At 47.1% G+C, this 22,612-nt stretch overlaps 1 protein-coding gene across 4 annotated transcripts in view; it reads left to right on the top strand.

Annotated features, from left to right (window-relative positions):
* DVL3 (dishevelled segment polarity protein 3) overlaps positions 1-22,612 on the top strand; it is a 241,293-nt gene that overhangs the window by 204,688 nt on the left and 13,993 nt on the right. For all 4 annotated transcript variants that reach the window (XM_063916586.1, XM_063916583.1, XM_063916584.1 and 1 more), the window contains 6 exons: positions 3,591-3,730; positions 3,860-3,936; positions 15,393-15,460; positions 16,459-16,608; positions 17,637-17,768; positions 18,958-19,125. In XM_063916586.1, coding sequence (XP_063772656.1) covers positions 3,591-3,730; positions 3,860-3,936; positions 15,393-15,460; positions 16,459-16,608; positions 17,637-17,768; positions 18,958-19,125 — 735 coding nt within the window. The remainder of the gene's footprint in view (positions 1-3,590; positions 3,731-3,859; positions 3,937-15,392; positions 15,461-16,458; positions 16,609-17,636; positions 17,769-18,957; positions 19,126-22,612) is intronic.

Here is a 22,612-nt window from a genome sequence, read left to right on the forward strand (position 1 = left end):
CGGTTACTTCGATTCTCACTTTTCATCGTCGCTAGTTTCAGCACGACAAGGCCAGAGCTTGTTTGGTCCTAAATTTGATATTCAGCCATTACCGCATCCAGTATCAAAACGGAAATACTTGTGCCGGCGTTTATTCCCTTTAGACTTCAGTTTTTCCAGACGGTGGTACAAAACAGTCACGCCTTGTAACGACAGGACGCTACAGTCAGCAAGCCAGTGGTTTGATGACCTCTTTTCCAATTGTGGAAGCGCGTCTTTACATCTTACATTTGCGGGGGTTCCAGACTTCAACTCATGGATGTCTCAGCTATTTACAGATAAAGGACAAGACTGCCTCTGTCGAACGGTTTGGCAGGTTGCCATTTAGTCTCTGCTGGTTTTCAGCTGTCTTTATAATCCAGGCAGTAGTACACCAACAGAGTCAGGGTTACTTATTCCCCTCTGTTTGAGCAAAACCAGACAGCTCCGTCGCAATCTCAATCAGCAAGTCACTTACTGCAGTTTGAAAATGGAATTTCTGCGGTTAGTATTTTGCTTATTAGAGCCACAAAATTGCATAATTGCATTTGATCTTCACAATGCGTATTTACCCATTCCGGTTTGTTCATCACAGGTTCTAGCGTTTGCAAAACGCCACAACCATTAACCATTTCAGGTCTACCGTTTCTTGTCGCCTCGGGTATTTACCAAAGTGATGTTGGTGATGATAGCTCATCTCAGAGTCCTGATAGACATAAGAACTCTGTCTCAACAGAGTTCCTCTATCTTAGACGATCTGCTCATAAGAACTCTGTCTCAACAAAGTTCCTCTAACTTGCGCTACTAATATATACTGCGGTGGCAGATCAAGTTCAAAAACAATCGCATCTAATTCCGTCTAAACGACGTCAATTCCTAGGTAAGATTATAAATACGGTAAATCGAAGACATTTACCTATTACACCAGCAAGAACAAATGTACATCTAGTAATTAGTGCAAAACACGCACACTAGCGGTACATTGCTGTATTCGCCAACACGCGCACTAGCGGTACATTGCTAGTTTCGCCTGTTAAGAATAATGATGTGTTTCAAAGCGATTTAGTTCGCCGGCCTTCACTCGCGTTTCCCACAGGGGGGCGAGGGTGTATATAATCTGGACGAGAGTCTCAGAGGTTCAGGAGTTGTAGTTAAAAAAGATCAGCGACAGAGGTTCTGAAACGGATCACGACAGATTGCTGTCGATAAATGTCCTGGAACTCCGTGCATTTTACAATGCACTACATGCTTCGCTTTCAGTCTGACCAATAGTCAGACAACGCAACGGGAGTTGCATACACAACAACCAGGGAGAACCAAGAAGCCGCATGGCAATGCGGCAGGTAACTCGAATCCTCAATTGCCCAGAACACATTATGTGATAATGTCAACGGGAACGGGGTTCATTCCGTGAGTGGACATCTGTTAGACAGATGATCTCACCCGTCAGGATTTAGATCCTGAAAACTGGACATTAAATCCAGAGGTCTTTCATATGTGAGTCCACAGAAGGGGGTTACCCTCCGGTATACATGATGGCATCTCGCCACAATTACAGCTCAGTATGTGTACAAAACAACAGATCACAAGGACAGTGGCGGTGGAGTCTCTCACATTCGTGTGGTCATTCAGCATCGTGTATCTGGCTCCACCATTTTCCGCTGCTCTCTCCGTTGCCAAAACGGATCATAAGACAGTTCGTCACAGTCATACTAGTGATATCTCATGGGTTTCGGAGAGCTTGCTTCTCGAATCTCCAAGGAATACTTGCACACGATCTTGGTCCGCTCATAATACGACCAGCCTGTTACAACAGGGAACGTTCTTTTACCCATAGTTACCTATGTACCTATTACCTATGTACCGCAGCGGCGGTTGACGGGGTGAGGGTTCAGACCGCCCTCTTAAGAAAAGAAATAGGGCATTACAGTATTATACCACCAGGTTACGAGCTAGTAAGCCGCTTAAGGCAGCTCATTATTACAAAATTTGGTGTGCTTACATAGGTGGTAAAGCTCGGAAGTTTCCGACATCATCCTTCAAGTTACCCGTATTCTGTTAAACGGGGTGGGATGGAAAACTGCGTTTATCGGCACTAAGGGTGCAGGTATCTGTGTGGTCAACTTATTTTCAAAGACGTTTGACTCTATTGCGTCTGTACACACCTTTCTACAAGGTGTCATCAAAGTGCAGCCTCCATTTATCCCACCTACAGTGCCAGGTGACTTGAGGTTGGGTTCAGATTTCTTACAGTTTTCATATTTTGAACCCTTACAATAAATGGGAATTAAGTTTCTCACTTGGGAAAACATTTTTCTTCTAGCCTTAGCTTCGGCAAGGGTTTTGTTTTCATATTTGGGTGCCTTGTATTCCAAGCCACCGTATTTGAGTTTTCTCATGACAAAGCAGATCTTCGGACGAATTCCGCTTTCTTATTTTTCACATCAATAAACCAATAGTGGTTCCTGTGTTGACAGCACATTCTAGAATTCTGAATGTGGTACACGCATTACGCGTTTATATATGTCCCGAACGTCTACAGTACGTGATACGGATACGTTATTTGTTCTCTATAATGCTGCCAACTGGGGTTAGCCAGTTTCTCAGCAGATATTATCCAGTGGGATAATAATGACTACAAGTCAGGCTTACTTTAAGGCTAAGTTACAATCGCCTACGCCAGTAATAGCTCATCCCACAGGTTCTGTGGGAATGTCAGACCCAGCGGGTCGTGGAGCGTCTACGACGCGGCTACATAGCCTTCAGTGCACCACGTTTGTGCACGTTTACATGTTATGAATGGTTGCGGCATCAGCATCTAGCTTTGGCTGCCTACTGTTACAGGTGTCAAACAGCTCTCCTGCCCACGAGGGAAGCTTTGGTACGTCCCAAGAGTACTCCAGTGACCCCTAGTGGATGAAAAAGAAAATAGGATTTTGGTACTTACCAGGTAAATCCTTTTCTTTGAATCCATAGGGGGCACTGGACGCCCACCCAGAGCAGTTTTACCTGGGTTGTTTTAAGCTCAGAGGAGCTTAGGGTAACACGTTTTACCTGGTTTGTATTAAGCTCAAAGGAGCTTATGGTAACACATTTTCACCGATTGGTTCAAACTATAAAGGTCTATCGGTTATGCTGTCAACTGTTTAGTTGACACTAACGTTATGGGTCAACTTTGTTGTTGTCCGTTATGTTATAGGAATTCTCCATTGTCAACCTCTCTATAGTAGTTCGCTCAGTAAAAACACTGGGTTCGTACACTGAGGTACTCTAGGGATATGGAGGGGTGGAGAGTTCTAAATTTAAATATTCAGTGCCTTTGTTCTGCTACGCCGCCCATATCCCAAGAGTACTCCAGTGCCCCCTATGGATTCAAAGAAAAGGATTTACCTGGTAAGTACCAAAATCCTATTTTTTGTAAGTGCTACTAGCCCCACCCTTGCATATAGCCCACTAGGAAAGGGCCTATGTTCATGTCTTCCATTGATAGTTCTTGTAACCTCTGCTTTTGTTTTGTTTATTATCTGTTGTAAATGTTTTGTTATGTTTTCTACTATATTTTATTTAATTAGAAAAGTACAATTTCCTGGGTATCAGCATTGTTGGACAGAGTAATGAGCGTGGGGATGGAGGCATCTACATCGGCTCTATCATGAAAGGCGGAGCAGTGGCGGCTGATGGGAGGATTGAACCGGGCGATATGTTATTGCAGGTACTTATCGTCATTGCTGGAATAATTATGGTGATTGAAAGGGTCCAGGATTTAAGACTGAAAGCTTGGCAGTGGAATCTAAGAATTGAACCAGTCACTAACATTTTTAAATGTGTGTTATTTCTACAGGTCAATGACATAAACTTTGAAAACATGAGCAATGATGATGCAGTCAGAGTCCTTAGGGAGATCGTGCACAAACCAGGGTAAGTGTACATTGAACAGCAAGCAAAGGAGACTGTAAAGCTTTTGCTATACAGTGTTAGAGTGTGTGTGTGTGTGTGTGTGTGTGTGTGTGTGTGTGTGTGTGTGTGTGTGTGTGTGTGTGTGTGTGTGTGTGTGTGTGTGTGTGAGATATATACATTTGTATAATTTGGAGAAGTCTTGAAATAATATTCCATCTTTCTCTAACGTCCTAGTGGATGCTGGGGACTCCGTAAGGACAATGGGGAATAGACGGGCTCCGCAGGAGACAGGGCACTTTAAGAAAGAATTTGGATACTGGTGTGCTCTGGCTCCTCCCTCTATGTCCCTCCTCCAGACCTCTGTTTGAATCTGTGCCCGGACGAGCTGGGTGCTACTTTGTGAGCTCTCCTGAGCTTACTATAAGAAAGTATTTTGTTAGGTTTTTTTATTTTCAGAGAGATCTGCTGGCAACAGACTCTCTGCAGCGTGGGACTGAGGGGAGAGAAGCAGCCCTACTCACTGAAGATAGGTCTTGCTTCTTAGGCTACTGGACACCATTAGCTCCAGAGGGATCGTACACAGGATCTCACCCTTTGTCGTCCGATCCCGGAGCCGCGCCGCCGTCCCCCTCGCAGAGCCGGAAGCCGGTGACAGAAGCAAGAAGACTTCAAAAGCGGCGGCAGAAGACTCCAGTCTTCAAACTGAGGTAGCGCACAGCACTGCAGCTGTGCGCCATTGCTCCCACATTAAACCCACACACTCCGGTCACTGTAGGGTGCAGGGCGCAGGGGGGGGGGGGGGGGGCGCCCTGGGCAGCAATTAGGAACCTCTTGGCAAAAAGCAGCATATATACAGTTGGGCACTGTATATATGCATGAGCCCCCGCCATTATTTTACACACAAACGCGGGACAGAAGCCCGCCGCTGAGGGGGCGGGGCTTCTTCCTCAGCACTCATCAGCGCCATTTTCTCTCCACAGCTCCGCTGAGAGGAAGCTCCCCAGGCTCTCCCCTGCAGAAACACGGTAGAAGAGGGTAAAAAGAGAGGGGGGGGCACATAAATTAGGCGCAAAAAGCTTATATACAGCAGCTACTGGGTTAACACTAAGTTACTGTGTGATTCCTGGGACATATAGCGCTGGGGTGTGTGCTGGCATACTCTCTCTCTGTCTCTCCAAAGGGCCTTGTGGGGGAACTGTCTTCAAAAAAGAGCATCCCCTGTATGTGTGTGGTGTGTCGGTAAGCTTGTGTCGACATGTTTGACTAGGAAGGCTATGTGGAAGCAGAGCGGGAGCAAATGAATGTGGGGTCGCCGCCGATGGCGCCAACACCTGAGTGGATGGATATGTGGAAGGTTTTAAATGATAATGTTAACTCCTTGCATAAAAGGTTGGATAAAGTTGAAACCTTAGGACAGTCGGGGTCACAGCCCATGCCTGATCCTATGTCGCAGAGGCCGTCAGGGTGTCAGAAGTGCCCACTATCCCAAATTGTTGACACAGATACCGACATGGATTCTGATTCCAGTGTCGATTACGATGATGCAAGGTTACAGCCTAAATTGGCAAAAGTCATCCGTTATATGATTATAGCAATGAAGGATGTGTTGCCATTCACAGAGGAAACCCCAGTCCCTGACAAGAGGGTTCATATGTATGGGGGAAAAAGGCAGGAGGTGACCTTTCCCCCTTCACATGAGCTAAATGAGTTATGTGAAAAGGCTTGGGAATCTCCAGATAAAAAACTGCAGATTTCCAAACGGATGCTTATGGCGTATCCTTTCCCGCCAACGGACAGGTTACGCTGGGAATCCTCCCCTAGGGTGGACAAAGCTCTAACACGCTTATCCAAGAGGGTAGCCCTGCCGTCACAGGATACGGCCACCCTAAAAGATGCTGCGGATAGAAAGCAAGAGGGTACCCTGAAGTCCATTTATACACATTCAGGTACCTTACTAAGGCCGGCAATTGCGTCGGCCTGGGTGTGTAGTGCTGTAGCAGCATGGACGGATTCCTTATCTGAGGATCTGGATACCTTAGACAAGGATACTATATTAATGACCCTGGGGCATATAAAAGATGCTGTCCTGTATATGAGAGATGCTCAAAGAGACATTAGCCTACTGGGCTCTAGATTAAATGCAATGCCGATTTCTCTAACGTCCTAGTGGATGCTGGGGACTCCGTCAGGACCATGGGGAATAGCGGCTCCGCAGGAGACAGGGCACAAAAGTAAAAGCTTTAGGATCAGGTGGTGTGCACTGGCTCCTCCCCCTATGACCCTCCTCCAAGCCTCAGTTAGATTTTTGTGCCCGGCCGAGAAGGGTGCAATCTAGGTGGCTCTCCTAAAGAGCTGCTTAGAGTAAAAGTTTTGTTAGGTTTTTTTATTTTCAGTGAGTCCTGCTGGCAACAGGCTCACTGCATCGAGGGACTTAGGGGAGAGAAGTGAACTCACCTGCGTGCAGGATGGATTGGCTTCTTAGGCTACTGGACACCATTAGCTCCAGAGGGAGTCGGAACACAGGTCTCACCCTGGGGTTCGTCCCGGAGCCGCGCCGCCGACCCCCTTGCAGATGCCGAAAAATGAAGAGGTCCAGAAACCGGCGGCAGAAGACTTTTCAGTCTTCATAAGGTAGCGCACAGCACTGCAGCTGTGCGCCATTGTTGTCAGCACACTTCATAACAGCGGTCACTGAGGGTGCAGGGTGCTGGGGGGGGCGCCCTGGGCAGCAATGATAGTACCTTATTCTGGCTAAAAATACATCACATATAGCCCCTGGGGGCTATATGGATGTATTTAACCCCTGCCAGGTCTCAGAAAAACGGGAGAAGAAGCCAGCCGAAAAGGGGGCGGGGCCTATTCTCCTCAGCACACAGCGCCATTTTCCCTCACAGAAATGCTGGTGGGAAGGCTCCCAGGCTCTCCCCTGCACTGCACTACAGAAACAGGGTTAAAACAGAGAGGGGGGGCACTGATTTGGCGATATGACTACATATATTAAAATGCTATAAGGGAAAAGCACTTATATAAAGGTTGTCCCTGTATAATTATAGCGTTTTTGGTGTGTGCTGGCAAACTCTCCCTCTGTCTCCCCAAAGGGCTAGTGGGTCCTGTCCTCTATCAGAGCATTCCCTGTGTGTGTGCTGTGTGTCGGTACGTGTGTGTCGACATGTATGAGGACGATGTTGGGAGGAGGAGAAAATTGCCTGTAATGGTGATGTCACTCTCTAGGGAGTCGACACCGGAATAGATGGCTTATTTAAGGAATTACGTGATAATGTCAACACGCTGCAAGTCGGTTGACGACATGAGACGGCCGGCAAACATATTAGTATCTGTCCAGGCGTCTAAAACACCGTCAGGGACGTTATAATGCCCATTTTACCTCAGTCGGTCGACACAGACACAGACACGGACACTGACTCCAGTGTCGACGGTGAAGAAACAAACGTATTTTCCTTTGGGGCCACACGTTACTTGTTAAGGGCAATGAAGGAGGTGTTACATATTTCTGATACTACAAGTACCACAAAAAAGGGTATTATGTGGGGTGTGGAAAAAACTACCTATAGTTTTTCCTGAATCAGATAAATTAAATGAAGTGTGTGATGAGGCGCGGGGTTCCCCCGATAGAAAATTATTGGCGGCATACCCTTTCCCGCCAGAAGTTAGGGCGCGTTGGGAAACACCCCTTAGGGTGGATAAGGCGCTCACACGCTTATCAAAACAAGTGGCGGTACCGTCTCCAGATACGGCCGCCCTCAAGGAGCCAGCTGATAGGAGGCTGGAAAATATCCTAAAAAGTATATACACACATACTGGGGTTATACTGCGACCAGCGATCGCCTCAGCCTGGATGTGCAGCGCGGGGGTGGCTTGGTCGGATTCCCTGACTGAAAATATTGATACCCTTGACAGGGACAGTATTTTATTTACTATAGAGCATTTAAAGAATGCATTTCTATATATGCGAGATGCACAGAGGGATATTTGCACTCTGGCATCAAGAGTAAGTGCGATGTCCATATCTGCCAAAAGATGTTTATGGACACGACAGTGGTCAGGTGATGCAGATTCCAAACGGCACAAAGATGTATTGCCGTATAAAGGGGAGGAGTTATTTGGGGTCGGTCCATCGGACCTGGTGGCCACGGCAACTGCTGGGAAATCCACCGTTTTTACCCTAAGTCACATCTATGCAGAAAAAGACACCGTCTTTTCAGCCTCAGTCCTTTCGTCCCCATAAGCATATCTGCCTAGGGATAGAGGAAAGGGAAGAAGACTGCAGCAGGCAGCCCATTCCCAGGAACAGAAGCCTTCCACCGCTTCTGCCAAGTTCTCAGCATGACGCTGGAGCCGTACAGGACCCCTGGATCCTACAAGTAGTATCCCAGGGGTACAGATTGGAAAGTCGAGACGTTTCCCCTCGCAGGTTCCTGAAGTCTGCTTTACCAACGTCTCCCTCCGACAGGGAGGCAGTATTGGAAACAATTCACAAGCTGTATTCCCAGCAGGTGATAATCAAAGTACCCCTCCTACAACAAGGAAAGGGGTATTATTCCACACTATATTGTGGTACTGAAACCAGAAGGCTCGGTGAGACCTATTCTAAATCTGAAATATTTGAACACTTACAAAGGTTCAAATCAAGATGGAGTCACTCAGAGCAGTGATAGCGAACCAGGAAGAAGGGGACTATATGGTGTCCCGGGACATCAGGGATGCTTACCTCCATGTCCCAATTTGCCCTTCTCACCAAGGGTATCTCAGGTTCGTGGTACAGAACTGTCACTATCAGTTTTAGACGCTGCCGTTTGGATTGTCCACGGCACTCCGGGTCTTTACCAAGGTAATGCCCGAAATGATGATTCTTCTTCGAAGAAAATGGACGACCTCCTGATAAGAGCAAGGTCCAGAGAACAGTTGGAGGTCGGAGTAGCACTATCTCAAGTAGTACTACGACAACACGGGTGGATTCTAAATATTCCAAAACCGCAGTTGTTTCCGACGACACGTCTGCTGTTCCTAGGGATGATTCTGGACACAGTCCAGAAAAAGGTGTTTCTCCCGGAGGAGAAAGCCAGGGAGTTATCCGAGCTAGTCAGGAACCTCCTAAAACCAGGAAAAGTGTCAGTGCATCATTGCACAAGAGTCCTGGGAAAAATGGTGGCTTATTACGAAGCGATTCCATTCGGCAGATTCCACGCAAGAACTTTTCAGTGGGATCTGCTGGACAAATGGTCCGGATCGCATCTTCAGATGCATCAGCGGATAACCCTATCTCCAAGGACAAGGGTGTCTCTCCTGTGGTGGTTACAGAGTGCTCATCTTCTAGAGGGCCACAGATTCGGCATTCAGGATTGGATGCTGGTGACCACGGAGGCCAGCCTGAGAGGCTGGGGAGCAGTCACACAGGGAAAAAATTTCCAGGGAGTGTGATCAAGTCTGGAGATTTTTCTCCACATAAATATACTGGAGCTAAGGGCAATTTATAATGCTCTAAGCTTAGCAAGACCTCTGCTTCAAGGTCAGCCGGTATTGATCCAGTGGGACAACATCACGGCAGTCGCCCACGTAAACAGACAGGGCGGCACAAGAAGCAGGAGGGCAATGGCAAAAACTGCAAGGATTTTTCGCTGGGCGGAAAATCATGTGATAGCACTGTCAGCAGTGTTCATTCCGGGAGTGGACAACTGGGAAGCAGACTTCCTCAGCAGGCACGACCTCCACCCGGGAGAGTGGGGACTTCATCGGGAAGTTTTCCACATGATTGTGAACCGTTGGGAAAGACCAAAGGTGTACATGATGGCGTCCCGCCTGAACAAAAAACTGGACAGGTATTGCGCCAGGTCAAGAGACTTTCAGGCAATAGCTGTGGACGTTTTGGTAACACCGTGGGCGTACCAGTCGGTGTATGTGTTTCCTCCTCTGCTTCTCATACCCAAGGTATTGAGAATTATAAGACGTAGAGGAATAAGAACTATACTCGTGGCTCCGGATTGGCCAAGAAGTACTTGGTACCCGGAACTTCAAGAGATACTCACAGAGGACTCATGACCTCTGCCGCTAAGAAGGGACTTGCTTCAGCACGTACCATGTCTGTTCCAAGACTTACCGCGGCTGCGTTTGACGGCATGGCGGTTGAACGCCGGATCCTAAGGGAAAAAGGCATTCCGGAAGAGGTCATTCCTACCCTGGTCAAAGCCAGGAAGGACGTGACCGCACAACATTATCACCACATGTGGCGAAAATATGTTGCGTGGTGTGAGGCCAGAAAGGCTCCACGAAGAAATTTCAACTCGGTCGATTCCTGCATTTCCTGCAAACAGGAGTGTCTATGGGCCTCAGATTGGGGTCCATTAAGGTTCAAATTTCGGCCCTGTCGATTTTCTTCCAGAAAGAATTGGCTTCAGTTCCTGAAGTCCAGAAGTTTGTCAAGGGAGTACTGCATATACAACCCCCTTTTGTGCCTCCAGTGGCACTGTGGGATCTCAACGTAGTGCTGGGATTCCTCAAATCACATTGGTTTAAACCGCTCAAATCTGTGGATTTGAAATATCTCACATGGAAAGTGACCATGATGTTGGCCCTGGCCTCGGCCAGGCGAGTGTCAGAATTGGCGGCTTTGTCTCACAAAAGCCCATATCTGATTGTCCATTCGGACAGGGCAGAGCTGCGGACTCGTCCCCAGTTTCTCCCTAAGGTGGTGTCAGCGTTTCACCTGAACCAGCTTATTGTGGTACCTGCGGCTACTAGGGACTTGGAGGACTCCAAGTTGCTAGATGTTGTCAGGGCCCTGAAAATATCGGTTTCCAGGACGGCTGGAGTCAGGAAAACTGACTTGCTGTTATCCTGTATGCACCCAACAAACTGGGTGCTCTTGCTTCTAAGCAGACGATTGCTAGTTGGATGTGTAGTACAATTCAGCTTGCACATTCTGTGGCAGGCCTGCCACAGCCAAAATATGTAAATGCCCATTCCACAAGGAAGGTGGGCTCATCCTGGGCGGCTGCCCGAGGGGTCTCGGCATTACAACTCTGCCGAGCAGCTACGTGGTCGGGGGGAGAACACGTTTGTAAAATTCTACAAATTTGATACCCTGGCTAAAGAGGACCTGGAGTTCTCTCATTCGGTGCTGCAGAGTCATCCGCACTCTCCCGCCCGTTTGGGAGCTTTGGTATAATCCCTATGGTCCTGACGGAGTCCCCAGCATCCACTAGGACGTTAGAGAAAATAAGATTTTACTTACCGATAAATCTATTTCTCGTAGTCCGTAGTGGATGCTGGGCGCCCATCCCAAGTGCGGATTGTCTGCAATACTTGTACATAGTTATTGGTACAAAAATCGGGTTATTATTGTTGTGAGCCATCTTTTCAGAGGCTCCGCTGTTATCATGCTGTTAACTGGGTTCAGATCACAGGTTGTACGGTGTGATTGGTGTGGCTGGTATGAGTCTTACCCGGGATTCAAAATCCTTCCTTATTGTGTACGCTCGTCCGGGCACAGTATCCTAACTGAGGCTTGGAGGAGGGTCATAGGGGGAAGAGCCAGTGCACACCACCTGATCCTAAAGCTTTTACTTTTGTGCCCTGTCTCCTGCGGAGCCGCTATTCCCCATGGTCCTGACGGAGTCCCCAGCATCCACTACGGACTACGAGAAATAGATTTATCGGTAAGTAAAATCTTATTTTCTGCCATTAGGGTCCTGTGGACTCGGCAATGGACATGCGATGCCGACTCAAAAAGGCACATGGAGGTTTTACCTTACAAGGGTGAGGAATTGTTTGGGGAGGGTCTCTCGGACCTGGTCTCCACAGCTACTGCTGGAAAGTCAAATTTTTTGCCATATGTTCCCTCACAACCTAAGAAAGCACCGTATTACCAAATGCAGTCCTTTCGTTCACAAAGAGGCAAGAAAGTCCGAGGTGCGTCCTTTCTTGCCAGAGGCAAGGGTAGAGGAAAGAAGCTGCACAACACAGCTAGTTCCCAGGAACAGAAGTCCTCCCCGGCTTCCACTAAATCCACCGCGTGACGCTGGGGCTCCACAGGCGGAGCTAGGCCCAGTGGGGGCGCGTCTCCGAAATTTCAGCCACAAGTGGGTTCACTCCCAGGTGGATCCCTGGGCAATAGAGATTGTGTCTCAGGGATACAAGCTGGAATTCGAGCAGATGCCCCCTCACCGATACCTCAAATCGGCCCTGCCTTAGAGAGGGAAATAGTGTTAGCTGTAATTCACAAATTGTATCTTCAGCAGGTGGTGGTCAAGGTTCCCCTCCTTCAACAAGGAAAGGGTTATTATTCGACCATGTTTGTGGTACCGAAACCGGACGGTTCGGTCAGACCCATATTGAATTTAAAATCCCTGAACATATACCTGAAAAGGTTCAAGTTCAAGATGGAATCGCTCAGAGCGGTCATCACAAGCCTGGAAGGGGGGGATTTTATGGTGTCTCTGGACATAAAGGATGCATACCTTCATGTCCCCATTTATCCACCTCATCAGGAGTACCTCAGATTTGTGGTACAGGATTGTCATTACCAATTCCAGACGTTGCCGTTTGGTCTCTCCACGGCACCAAGAATATTTACCAAGGTAATGGTGGAAATGATGGTGCTCCTGCGAAAGCAGGGGGTCACAATTATCCCATACTTGGACGATCTCCTCATAAAGGCGAGGTCCAGAGAGCAGTTGCTGATCAGCGTAGCACACTCTCGGGAAGTGTTACAGCAGCACGGCTGGATTCTAAATATTCCAAAGTCGCAGCTGATTCCTACGACGCGTCTGCCCTTCCTGGGCATGATTCTGGACACAGACCAGAAGAAGGTTTTTCTCCCGACAGTGAAGGCGCCGGAACTCATGACACTGGTCAGAGACCTCTTAAAACCAAAACAGGTGTCTGTGCATCACTGCACGCGAGTCCTGGGAAAGATGGTGGCATCGTACAAGGCCATTCCCTTCGGCAGGTTCCATGCGAGGACCTTTCAATGGGATCTGTTGGACAAGTGGTCCGGATCACATCTACAGATGCATCGGCTGATCATCCTATCCCCCAGGGCCAGGGTGTCTCTTCTGTGGTAGCTGCAGAGTGCTCACCTTCTCGAGGGCCGCAGATTCGGCATTCAGGACTGGGTCCTGGTGACCACGGATGCAAGCCTCCGAGGGTGGGGGGCAGTCACACAGGGAAGAAATTTCCAAGGTCTGTGGTCAAGTCAGGAGACTTGCCTTCACATCAATATCCTGGAACTAAGGGCCATATACAACACCCTAAGTCAAGCGGAGACCCTGCTTCGCGACCAATCGGTGCTGATTCAGTCAGACAACATCACCGCAGTGGCTCATGTAAACCGCCAAGGCGGCACAAGGAGCAGGGTGGCGATGGCGGAAGCCACCAGAATTCTTCGCTGGGCGGAGAATCACGTAAGAGCACTGTCAGCAGTGTTCATTCCGGGAGTGGACAACTGGGAAGCAGACTTCCTCAGCAGGCACGACCTCCACCCGGGAGAGTGGGGACTTCATCAAGAAGTCTTTGCGCAGATTGCAAGTCGGTGGGAACTGCCACAGGTGGACATGATGGCATCCCGCCTCAACAAAAAGCTACAGAGGTATTGCGCCAGGTCAAGAGACCCTCAGGCGATAGCTGTAGATGCACTAGTGACACCGTGGGTGTTCCAGTCGGTTTATGTATTTCCTCCTCTTCCTCTCATACCCAAGGTGCTGAGAATCATAAGAAAAAGAGGAGTGAGAACAATACTCATTGTTCCGGATTGGCCAAGAAGGACTTGGTATCCAGAGTTGCAAGAAATGCTCGCAGAGGACCCATGGCCTCTGCCTCTAAGACAGGACCTGTTGCAACAGGGACCCTGTCTGTTCCAAGACTTACCGCGGCTGCGTTTGACGGCATGGTTGTTGAATGCCGGATCCTAGCAGAAAAAGGCATTCCGGATGAGGTTATTCCTACGCTGATAAAGGCTAGGAAGGACGTGACGGCTAAACATTATCACCGTATATGGCGAAAATATGTTGCTTGGTGTGAGGCCAGGAAGGCCCCTACGGAGGAATTCCAGCTGGGCCGTTTCCTTCACTTCCTACAGTCGGGAGTGACTTTGGGCCTAAAATTGGGTTCCATTAAGGTCCAGATTTCGGCCCTATCCATTTTCTTTCAAAAAGAACTGGCTTCTCTTCCTGAAGTCCAGACGTTTGTAAAGGGAGTGCTGCATATTCAGCCTCCTTTTGTGCCTCCAGTGGCACCTTGGGATCTTAACGTGGTGTTGAGTTTCCTGAAATCACACTGGTTTGAGCCTCTCAAAACCGTGGAATTAAAATTTCTCACCTGGAAGGTGGTCATGCTATTAGCCTTGGCTTCAGCTAGGCGTGTGTCAGATTTAGCGGCTTTGTCACATAAAAGCCCCTATCTGGTTTTCCATATGGACAGGGCAGAATTGCGGACCCATCCACAATTTCTGCCAAAAGTGGTGTCATCTTTTCATATGAACCAACCTATTGTGGTGCCTGTGGCTACTCGTGACTTGGAGGATTCCGAGTTACTAGATGTGGTCAGGGCTTTGAAGGTTTATGTAGCCAGAACGGCTAGAGTCAGGAAGACTGAGTAGTTGTTTATCCTGTATGCACCCAACAAGCTGGGTGCTCCTGCTTCAAAGCGAACTATTGCTCGCTGGATCTGTAACACGATTCAGCAGGCTCATTCTACGGCTGGATTACCGTTTCCAAAATCAGTAAAAGCCCACTCCACAAGGAAGGTGGGCTCTTCTTGGGCGGCTGCCCGAGGGGTCTCGGCATTACAGCTTTGCCGAGCGGCTACTTGGTCAGGTTCAAACACCTTTGCAAAGTTCTACAAGTTTGATACCCTGGCTGAGGAGGACCTGGAGTTCTCTCATTCGGTGCTGCAGAGTCATCCGCACTCTCCCGCCCGTTTGGGAGCTTTGGTATAATCTCCATGGTCCTTACGGAGTCCCCAGCATCCACTAGGACGTTAGAGAAAATAAGATTTTACTTTCCGGTAAATCTATTTCTCGTAGTCCGTAGTGGATGCTGGGCGCCCGTCCCTAGTGCGGACTTCTTCTGCAATACTTGTATATAGTTATTGCTTAAATAAGGGTTATGTTTGGTTGCATCAGGGTTGATCTGATGCTCCGTTGTTGTTCATACTGTTAACTGGGTAAGTTTATCACAAGTTATACGGTGTGATTGGTGTGACTGGTATGAGTCTTGCCCTGGATTCCAAAATCCTTTCCTTGTACTGTCAGCTTTTCCGGGTACAGTTTCTCTAACTGAGGTCTGGAGGAGGGACATAGAGGGAGGAGCCAGAGCACACCAGTATCCAAATTCTTTCTTAAAGTGCCCTGTCTCCTGCGGAGCCCGTCTATTCCCCATGGTCCTTACGGAGTCCCCAGCATCCACTACGGACTACGAGAAATAGATTTACCGGTAAGTAAAATCTTATTTTTTCTGTAACAGGCCTATCACACTCACTGTTGCAAAATGCTGGGACCCTTCTCCTCGGGGCTGTTTTACATTACCCAGAAGTAAGTTCAGATGCTGTCACTAAGCATTTGTGCATGGACCAAATTATTTCAAATCACCATTTTCTTCCACACGTTATTATTGCTATTATGATGTAAATATTTATTATATGTAAAGTTATATTCTTAGATTAGAATTTGGGTTGCTGATTTGGCAGAATCTTTATCTATAAAAGAAGAAAATGCATAGTCATTACATTTTTTTAAGTTTTTAATATTTGGCCAGATATCTTATCAATGTGGTGCACTGCATATATATTGAAGATTAGAATATCTAAAAAATGCTGCAATTGTTATTCTGCTACCTTGTGTGAATTATTTCCCACTATCCGTTACCTTCTACACTTTGCACCCCTTATTTTTACAATGAAAAGCTCCTGACCTTTTTTTTTTTTTTTTTTATAATGAGGGTCATACTCTGCGGCACTTTTGCTCTCCCCTCATACTCTGCGGCAGTTTTGCTCTCCCCTCATACTCTGCGGCAGTTTTGCTCTCCCCTCATACTCTGCGGCACTTTTGCTCTCCCCTCATACTCTGCGGCACTTTTGCTCTCCCCTCATACTCTGCGGCACTTTTGCTCTCCCCTCATACTCTGCGGCACTTTTGCTCTCCCCTCATACTCTGCGGCACTTTTGCTCTCCCCTCATACTCTGCGGCACTTTTTCTCTCCCCTCATACTCTGCGGCACTTTTGCTCTCCCCTCATACTGTGCGGCACTTTTGCTCTCCCCTCATACTGTGCGGCACTTGCACTTTACCCTCGGTACTCTGCTGCACTTTTGCTCTCCTTTCATACCCTACGGTACTTTTGTTCTCCCGTCATACTCTGCGACACTTGCGCTCACCCCTCAATACTCTGTGGCACTTGTGCTCTCCCCTCAATACTCTGTTGCGCCTGTGCTTTCCCCTCAATACTCTGCAGTACTTGCACCCGTCTCTTTCCCTCCTTGCAGTTCATTCTTATTCTCTCAAGTCTGACTTGCTGTCTTTGCTTCTCATCAGGTGAACCAATCCGACCGATTGACCCAGCAGCTTGGGTTTCTCACACTGCAGCAATGACTGGTACTTATCCAGTTTATGGCATGAGTCCATCCATGAGTACAATCACTTCAACCAGCTCCTCCATTACCAGCTCTATTCCTGAAACTGAACGTAAGTAGTGTATGATTGCACAATGCCTTATTTACAAGGTCTTCAGGAAGACATTTGTGACTATGACAAGTGAAATTTATTTCTTTTAATGATTGTGGATTACTGCCATGACAGTCATCTTGCAGGAGAAGAGGACAATAAGTAAAGCCAACAGGTAGACTAAAATGACCTGGCATTTATGGGTCCATTTTACTATTACTACAGTATCATAAAATATTGTTATGGTAAGTCTCTATCATTTGTCTACCACAGGAGATTGTATATAAACGCTTACAAGTTAATTATAGAACACATGGGATCATGCAAGATCTCCTACAGTAACATGTAACCTATGCTCCTATATGTAGCTAACTGCTTAGAAGATGATATCTGTGTTATAGAATCAAATAATTGTATACTTCATTTATCTCTGTATAGTATTTTCACACCATGTCTGGGTAATCATGGGTGATACTTACACACTGTGTTGCATCTAGGTAGTTTAAGAACCTGCCTACATGAGTGCTGGGACACTATGAACATGTGGGCAGTGCCCATAGAGTATCTGGTTCCGGTTATGGTCGACAGTCATTAGGTCGACCACTATTGGTCGACATTGGCATGGTCGACACGAGGTGTTACTTTTTTGGGTGTTGTTTTCTGCGTAAAGTGATGGGGAACCCCAATTAGTGCACCGCGTCCCCTCGCATGGCTCGCTTTGCTCGCCATGCTCCGGGCAAGGTGCCTCGCTCCGCTACCGCTGTGAAAAACTCATGTCGACCTTTTCATGTGTCAACCATGTGTCCATGTCGACCAATAGTGGTCGACCTAATGACTGTCGACCATAACATGGTCGACCATCCAAACGGATACCAGAGTATCTCAGGACTCTAATCGGAACTCTGCATTATGGGTTCCCCTGGACTAAAGCATCTTGGTGCCTCTAAGTTCCTTTGCTCTGTTTTAGTTCTTGTCACATTCTCTACCCACATTGATGTACCATTTGATCATTTCCTCCAAGACATGGGCTTTATTTTGTCTCCTCACAGGCTTCGATGACTTTCACCTGTCCATACACAGTGACATGGTAACAATTGTAAAAGCAATGAGTTCCCCAGAATCAGGCCTGGAAGTACGGGATAGGATGTGGCTTAAGATTACCATTCCCAATGCTTTTATCGGTAAGTAAGGAAATATTGGCTAAAGCACCGGCTAAATGGATCAAAAAATGTGATTTCTTTAACTATTTAAGCAATTAGCCAACACAGAAATGTAGAAGATAATTGTATAGTCCATTTTAGCTGATAAGGGATAACGCTTGCAGTTGAAGGCTGTTCTGGCTTGTTAATGCTAGTTGCATAGTAAAGGGGGTACACATGGGAGATTTCTCCCGGAGATGTGTGCTGAGCGATCTATCACAGACCGCTCAGCACACATCTATACCCCCGCTCAGCACAGCGCAATGTGTGCTGATCGAGGGGGAACACTCATTTCACCCAGCGGTGAAATTAGCGATTTACTAGATTTGGCATGCATGCATGCCAAATCTAGAGCCAGCGATACCGACGCGAGGGGCTGCACATCGCTGTCGCCGCACCCCTATACAAGGAGTGATGTGTTCTTAATTTATGGTCAGATTGTTTACAAATTAAGTGAACATCGCTCTGTGTGTGCCCCCCTTAAGGGAGGCCTGGGCAGGTTTGGTTGGAAAAGCAGGTTAACTTGGTGAACAAAACAGAACAATAAATAATTTTTGGAGTTAATTGTACCAAATTATGTTTGTGCTTGTACAGTACATGAGGCCTTAAATTTCTGTTTCTTTCCAATTCTCTGTACTGTGCATACAGCTCACCCTAAGCACAGTGGTACTTGTCTGATATTTTTGAGTTTTAGATCTTCAGTACAAAATCTGTAAACCGGATAAAATAAAAACTGGCCAATCCGCTACTGTTACATGGCGATTGTGTATTAGCTGTGCTTAGCTAGCTGATTTAAGCCTCCCTTGTACCTCACTGACCCTGCCTCCCGCTAGTGCTTTTCCTTATGCCATAACAAGAATGTCTTTTGGTAATTCAGAGGTGCCGTGTGGTGATCACTAGGGCAAGGACCAAACCACCGTGTTCTAAACTGTAAGCTGTCATGTAGTTTGGAGATGGAGGTCCACTGATGGGGGATACAGATGTGTGCAAGATTTGCCAGGGTTTGGGAATTGCATTATGTGATAAAGCTATGTATTCAGAATTTGATGTTCTTAGTAATGTTTCCTATAATCACTTAAGTGATTATACAGGTAGTCAGTATTTTTGTTTTCATTCATTTTTATTTTACTATTTTAACTTTAATTTATAATGGAAATTGTTTTGTTTTCAGGTTCTGATGTGGTAGACTGGTTGTATAACCACGTAGAAGGATTTACAGATCGCAGAGAAGCAAGGAAATACGCCAGTAACCTCCTAAAAGCCGGATACATCCGTCACACAGTCAACAAAATAACTTTCTCGGAGCAATGTTACTACATTTTTGGAGATCTTTGTGGCAGTATGTTCCAATCCATCTTCTTTGTTTTTTGCATTTCATCTGCTTGTTAAGCCAACTGTCTGTTTAATTAGAGGTGGGTGCAATGTCCGAGTTGGGAGCAAAGCAAAAAAAGGCAGTAACTGCACCTTGGCAGAACAACGTTGCATTGTAGGTGGGGCAGATTTTACAGTGTGCAGAGAGATTTAGATTTGGGAGGAGTGTGTCCAAGCTCAGATCTACTGCTGGCCATAAACCTTAAGGTTATCTATCCAACCCACCAACCAAGCAATTGGCTAGTTAAAATGAAGATCTGATAATGTGTGGGATTAAATCTGATGTAACCAATTTGTCTGAACTACAGTTCTTGTCCATTTTCTGGTGTTTGGGAGCAAATGGTTGATTGTCATGTGATCCCACAAATTACCAGACTTTCGTTCAGGTCAGCGAGTTGATTGGTTGGACTGATAATCATAAGGTGTATTGCCAATTTAAGTTACAGTGTAATAATAAAGGTGTGCAGCATTTGTGGGCTACTTGCAAAAGCAGCCAGTATTTCTCCTGCATGCAAAAATAAATAAATAAATGTAAATGCTCCCCTTGCATTGCAACATGCTTTCTCCATGTGCACAGTTAAGTTGGAGTACACACTTGCCGATATATCAATTGAACGGCCGATATATCGTGGGCGCGTCAGCAGGTGTGTCCCAACGATATGTCTGTCAACTACTTCGTTCACACACAAATTGTGTCGGCACTGCAGCACGGCCGATATATCAGCAAATATACGGGCTGCCGACTGCCCGTACACTTGCTGCAGAGGCCGCCGGTGACTCACTTTGCAACTGGGCGGGCACATGTAAATGTCCGTCCATTTGTGACATCAGGCGCAACACATTGTGCGAACGATTGGTAAGTGTGTACTTACCAATCATCAGGTAGATCGGTGGTCGGTAGATCAGGCATACGGTCGATCCGTCGTCCTAGTGTGTACCCAGCATTACTTATTGCGTCTTTGCTGTGTAAAAAGATTTGCAAAAGCACACAACGCAGTTATAGTAAGTGGACGGAAAATGTAGATCAGGGATATTCAACATGTGGCCCTCCAGCTGTTGTGGAATTACATATCCCAGCATGCCGTGACACAATTTTCCTGTTAAGGCATGATAAAACTATGACAGAACACGCTGCAATGTGTAGTTCCACAACATTTTGGCAGAACGTATTTTGAATACCCCTGGTGTAAATAATAAGTAACCCAAGTCACATGGAGCCTGTTGAAATAAAATGGAACAAGACCAATAAAACCAGTAATGAACATCAGCAGTCTTCCTCTTCCCAAATGGAGTAGGAATCATGATTATTTTTTTTTTATGAAAACCAGTGTTTAGTACACTGTAATCCTACTATTAGATTGCATGTACCGCAGTCATACAATATTAGCATAATTGGTTGTGTCTCAGACGCGTTCAGTGAATCAAACCCGGAGAACAACCACCATCAGCTCGCAACTTGCCCCAGGTCATCCCCCTCCAAGCTTCTTGGAATTCATTTTGCTGCAACGCTCCCTTGCTGTGCTTTGGCTGCATGAAAGAACACCCCTTTTCTGCTGCGGGGTACACTGGGTTTCACAAAGAAAGACATAGGGGTGTAGAGTAGGATCTTGATCCGAGGCACCAACAGGCTCAAAAGCTTTGACTGTTCCCAGAATGCATAGCGCCTCCTCCTCTATAACCCCGCCTCCCTGCACAGGAGCTCAGTGTTGTAGTTGGTGCCGCAGATAGCAGGCACATAACAGAGCCTAAGAAGAGCTTTTTTTGAGAAGAAAAGTGAAGACTTCAAGGGCTGTAGCAGTGTGTTCATGTCTAGTGACATTCACTGCTGCAGCTCCATCTCTCCCCAGCGGCGCTGTACACTCCCGAGCCCTGGTTGCCGGGTAACTACAGCAGGAGGCTCCGGTTTTCTTCTGAGTCAGGCACACACAATGGAGCTCTCCAGGATCGCATGGCCGCGCTTTGGGTGGTGGTGAGTGGGTCCCGCTCGCGGGACCCGTGCTTTATCGCGATCCGGCGCGGTCCGTGGGAGGTAGTCCGTGCGCTGGCGGTGGACACTGTGGCAGTACAGGCGATCCCACTAGATCACCAGGGCATGGGTGCAGGTCAGGTTTTCTCTTAAAACCTTTTTTTGTGTGTAGCCCGCAGTACCTGGTGGTTTTGCCAGCAGAGGGGATAAGTCTTAGACCTGGAGCCCCTCCCCCAGCCACAGGGCGCCATTTCCAGCAAATGTTCCCGCCCTGGAGCTGCATATCTGTTTCTTCCTCACTCCCTGTCAGTGTTTGGGCACCATTCCTCTCAGCTACACTGTTCCTGGGACTACTTTGGCAAATCCTCCTTTGTAAAGCCGCCTGGTTGACAGCGCTGTGACTTTACATGACACTTAAGTATTCTACATGTCAATTAGACAGTGTTAGTTAAGAAAGAGTGCATTTAGTCAGGGTTCTCTGGTACAAGTACCCTGTGATAAACATCCAGTTCTTACTGTGCAGTGTTATATCTATTGACTATATATATATATATATATATATATATATATATATATATATATATATAAGCTGGTCCAGTGCAGTATTATTGTTAGTAATAACCTCTGAATTGTATAGCTGTGACTATATGTGTGTGCATTAGCTTGCTGAGTGGTTTCCATTTTGTGTCTCTCACTCACCTTGCTATCCCTATATTCTATAACCTGAGGGGGCTTGGTGCATCAGGTTTTATAATTATATAGGATTTTCACAAAATATACTTTAATACGTATTTTTCTCTGTGATTTTAGTCACCATCTCTCTCCTGTATCTCTGCTTGTGCTGACTACACTGCGCATGGTTTTGGGCAAGAGGTATTGTGCTGCTGACAATTGTACTGTGTTACCTGATACGGCAAGTTATATCATGTCTGCTTCTGAAGGTAACGGTTCTGGGGCTGAACACACTGCTGGTGTTGCTGAAGCCACAGATCCCTATGAGGAGACCATAGCAGCTGTGGGCTCTGGTTCTGGGGGCTCCTTGCCCCCCAGTGGGACTGTGGCAACGGGGGTGCATAATGACCCACCGTGGGCTACTTTCTCCACGCTTCTACATACGCTAGTTAGTAAACTAACACCCCCTGTGGGACCTCCTATGCCGGTGCTACCGTATATGGTCCCTGCAGCTAACCCGTCGTGTGCGGATAATTTGTCTGCTCATTTCAAGAAGTTGAACCAGTCCTTGACTACTAAAAAGTCTGACCCTCACTTGCCTAAGACCAAGGGGTCCTCTAAGCGAGCTCTTACTCCTCACAATCCACTGCTGTCACCGACACCTCGTCTGATGAAGATGGCGCTTACACTGACCCCACAGATTCTGACACGGATACTGCTGATGGGGAGGGTAGTTCACATGTGGATGTCCCTGATCTTTTGGAGGCTATTAAGTTGATTTTACAGATTACGGATGATCCCGAGCCATCCGCCCCTC

Source organism: Pseudophryne corroboree, chromosome 4 (assembly GCF_028390025.1).
Source record: "Pseudophryne corroboree isolate aPseCor3 chromosome 4, aPseCor3.hap2, whole genome shotgun sequence".
Classification (NCBI taxonomy): domain Eukaryota; kingdom Metazoa; phylum Chordata; class Amphibia; order Anura; family Myobatrachidae; genus Pseudophryne; species Pseudophryne corroboree.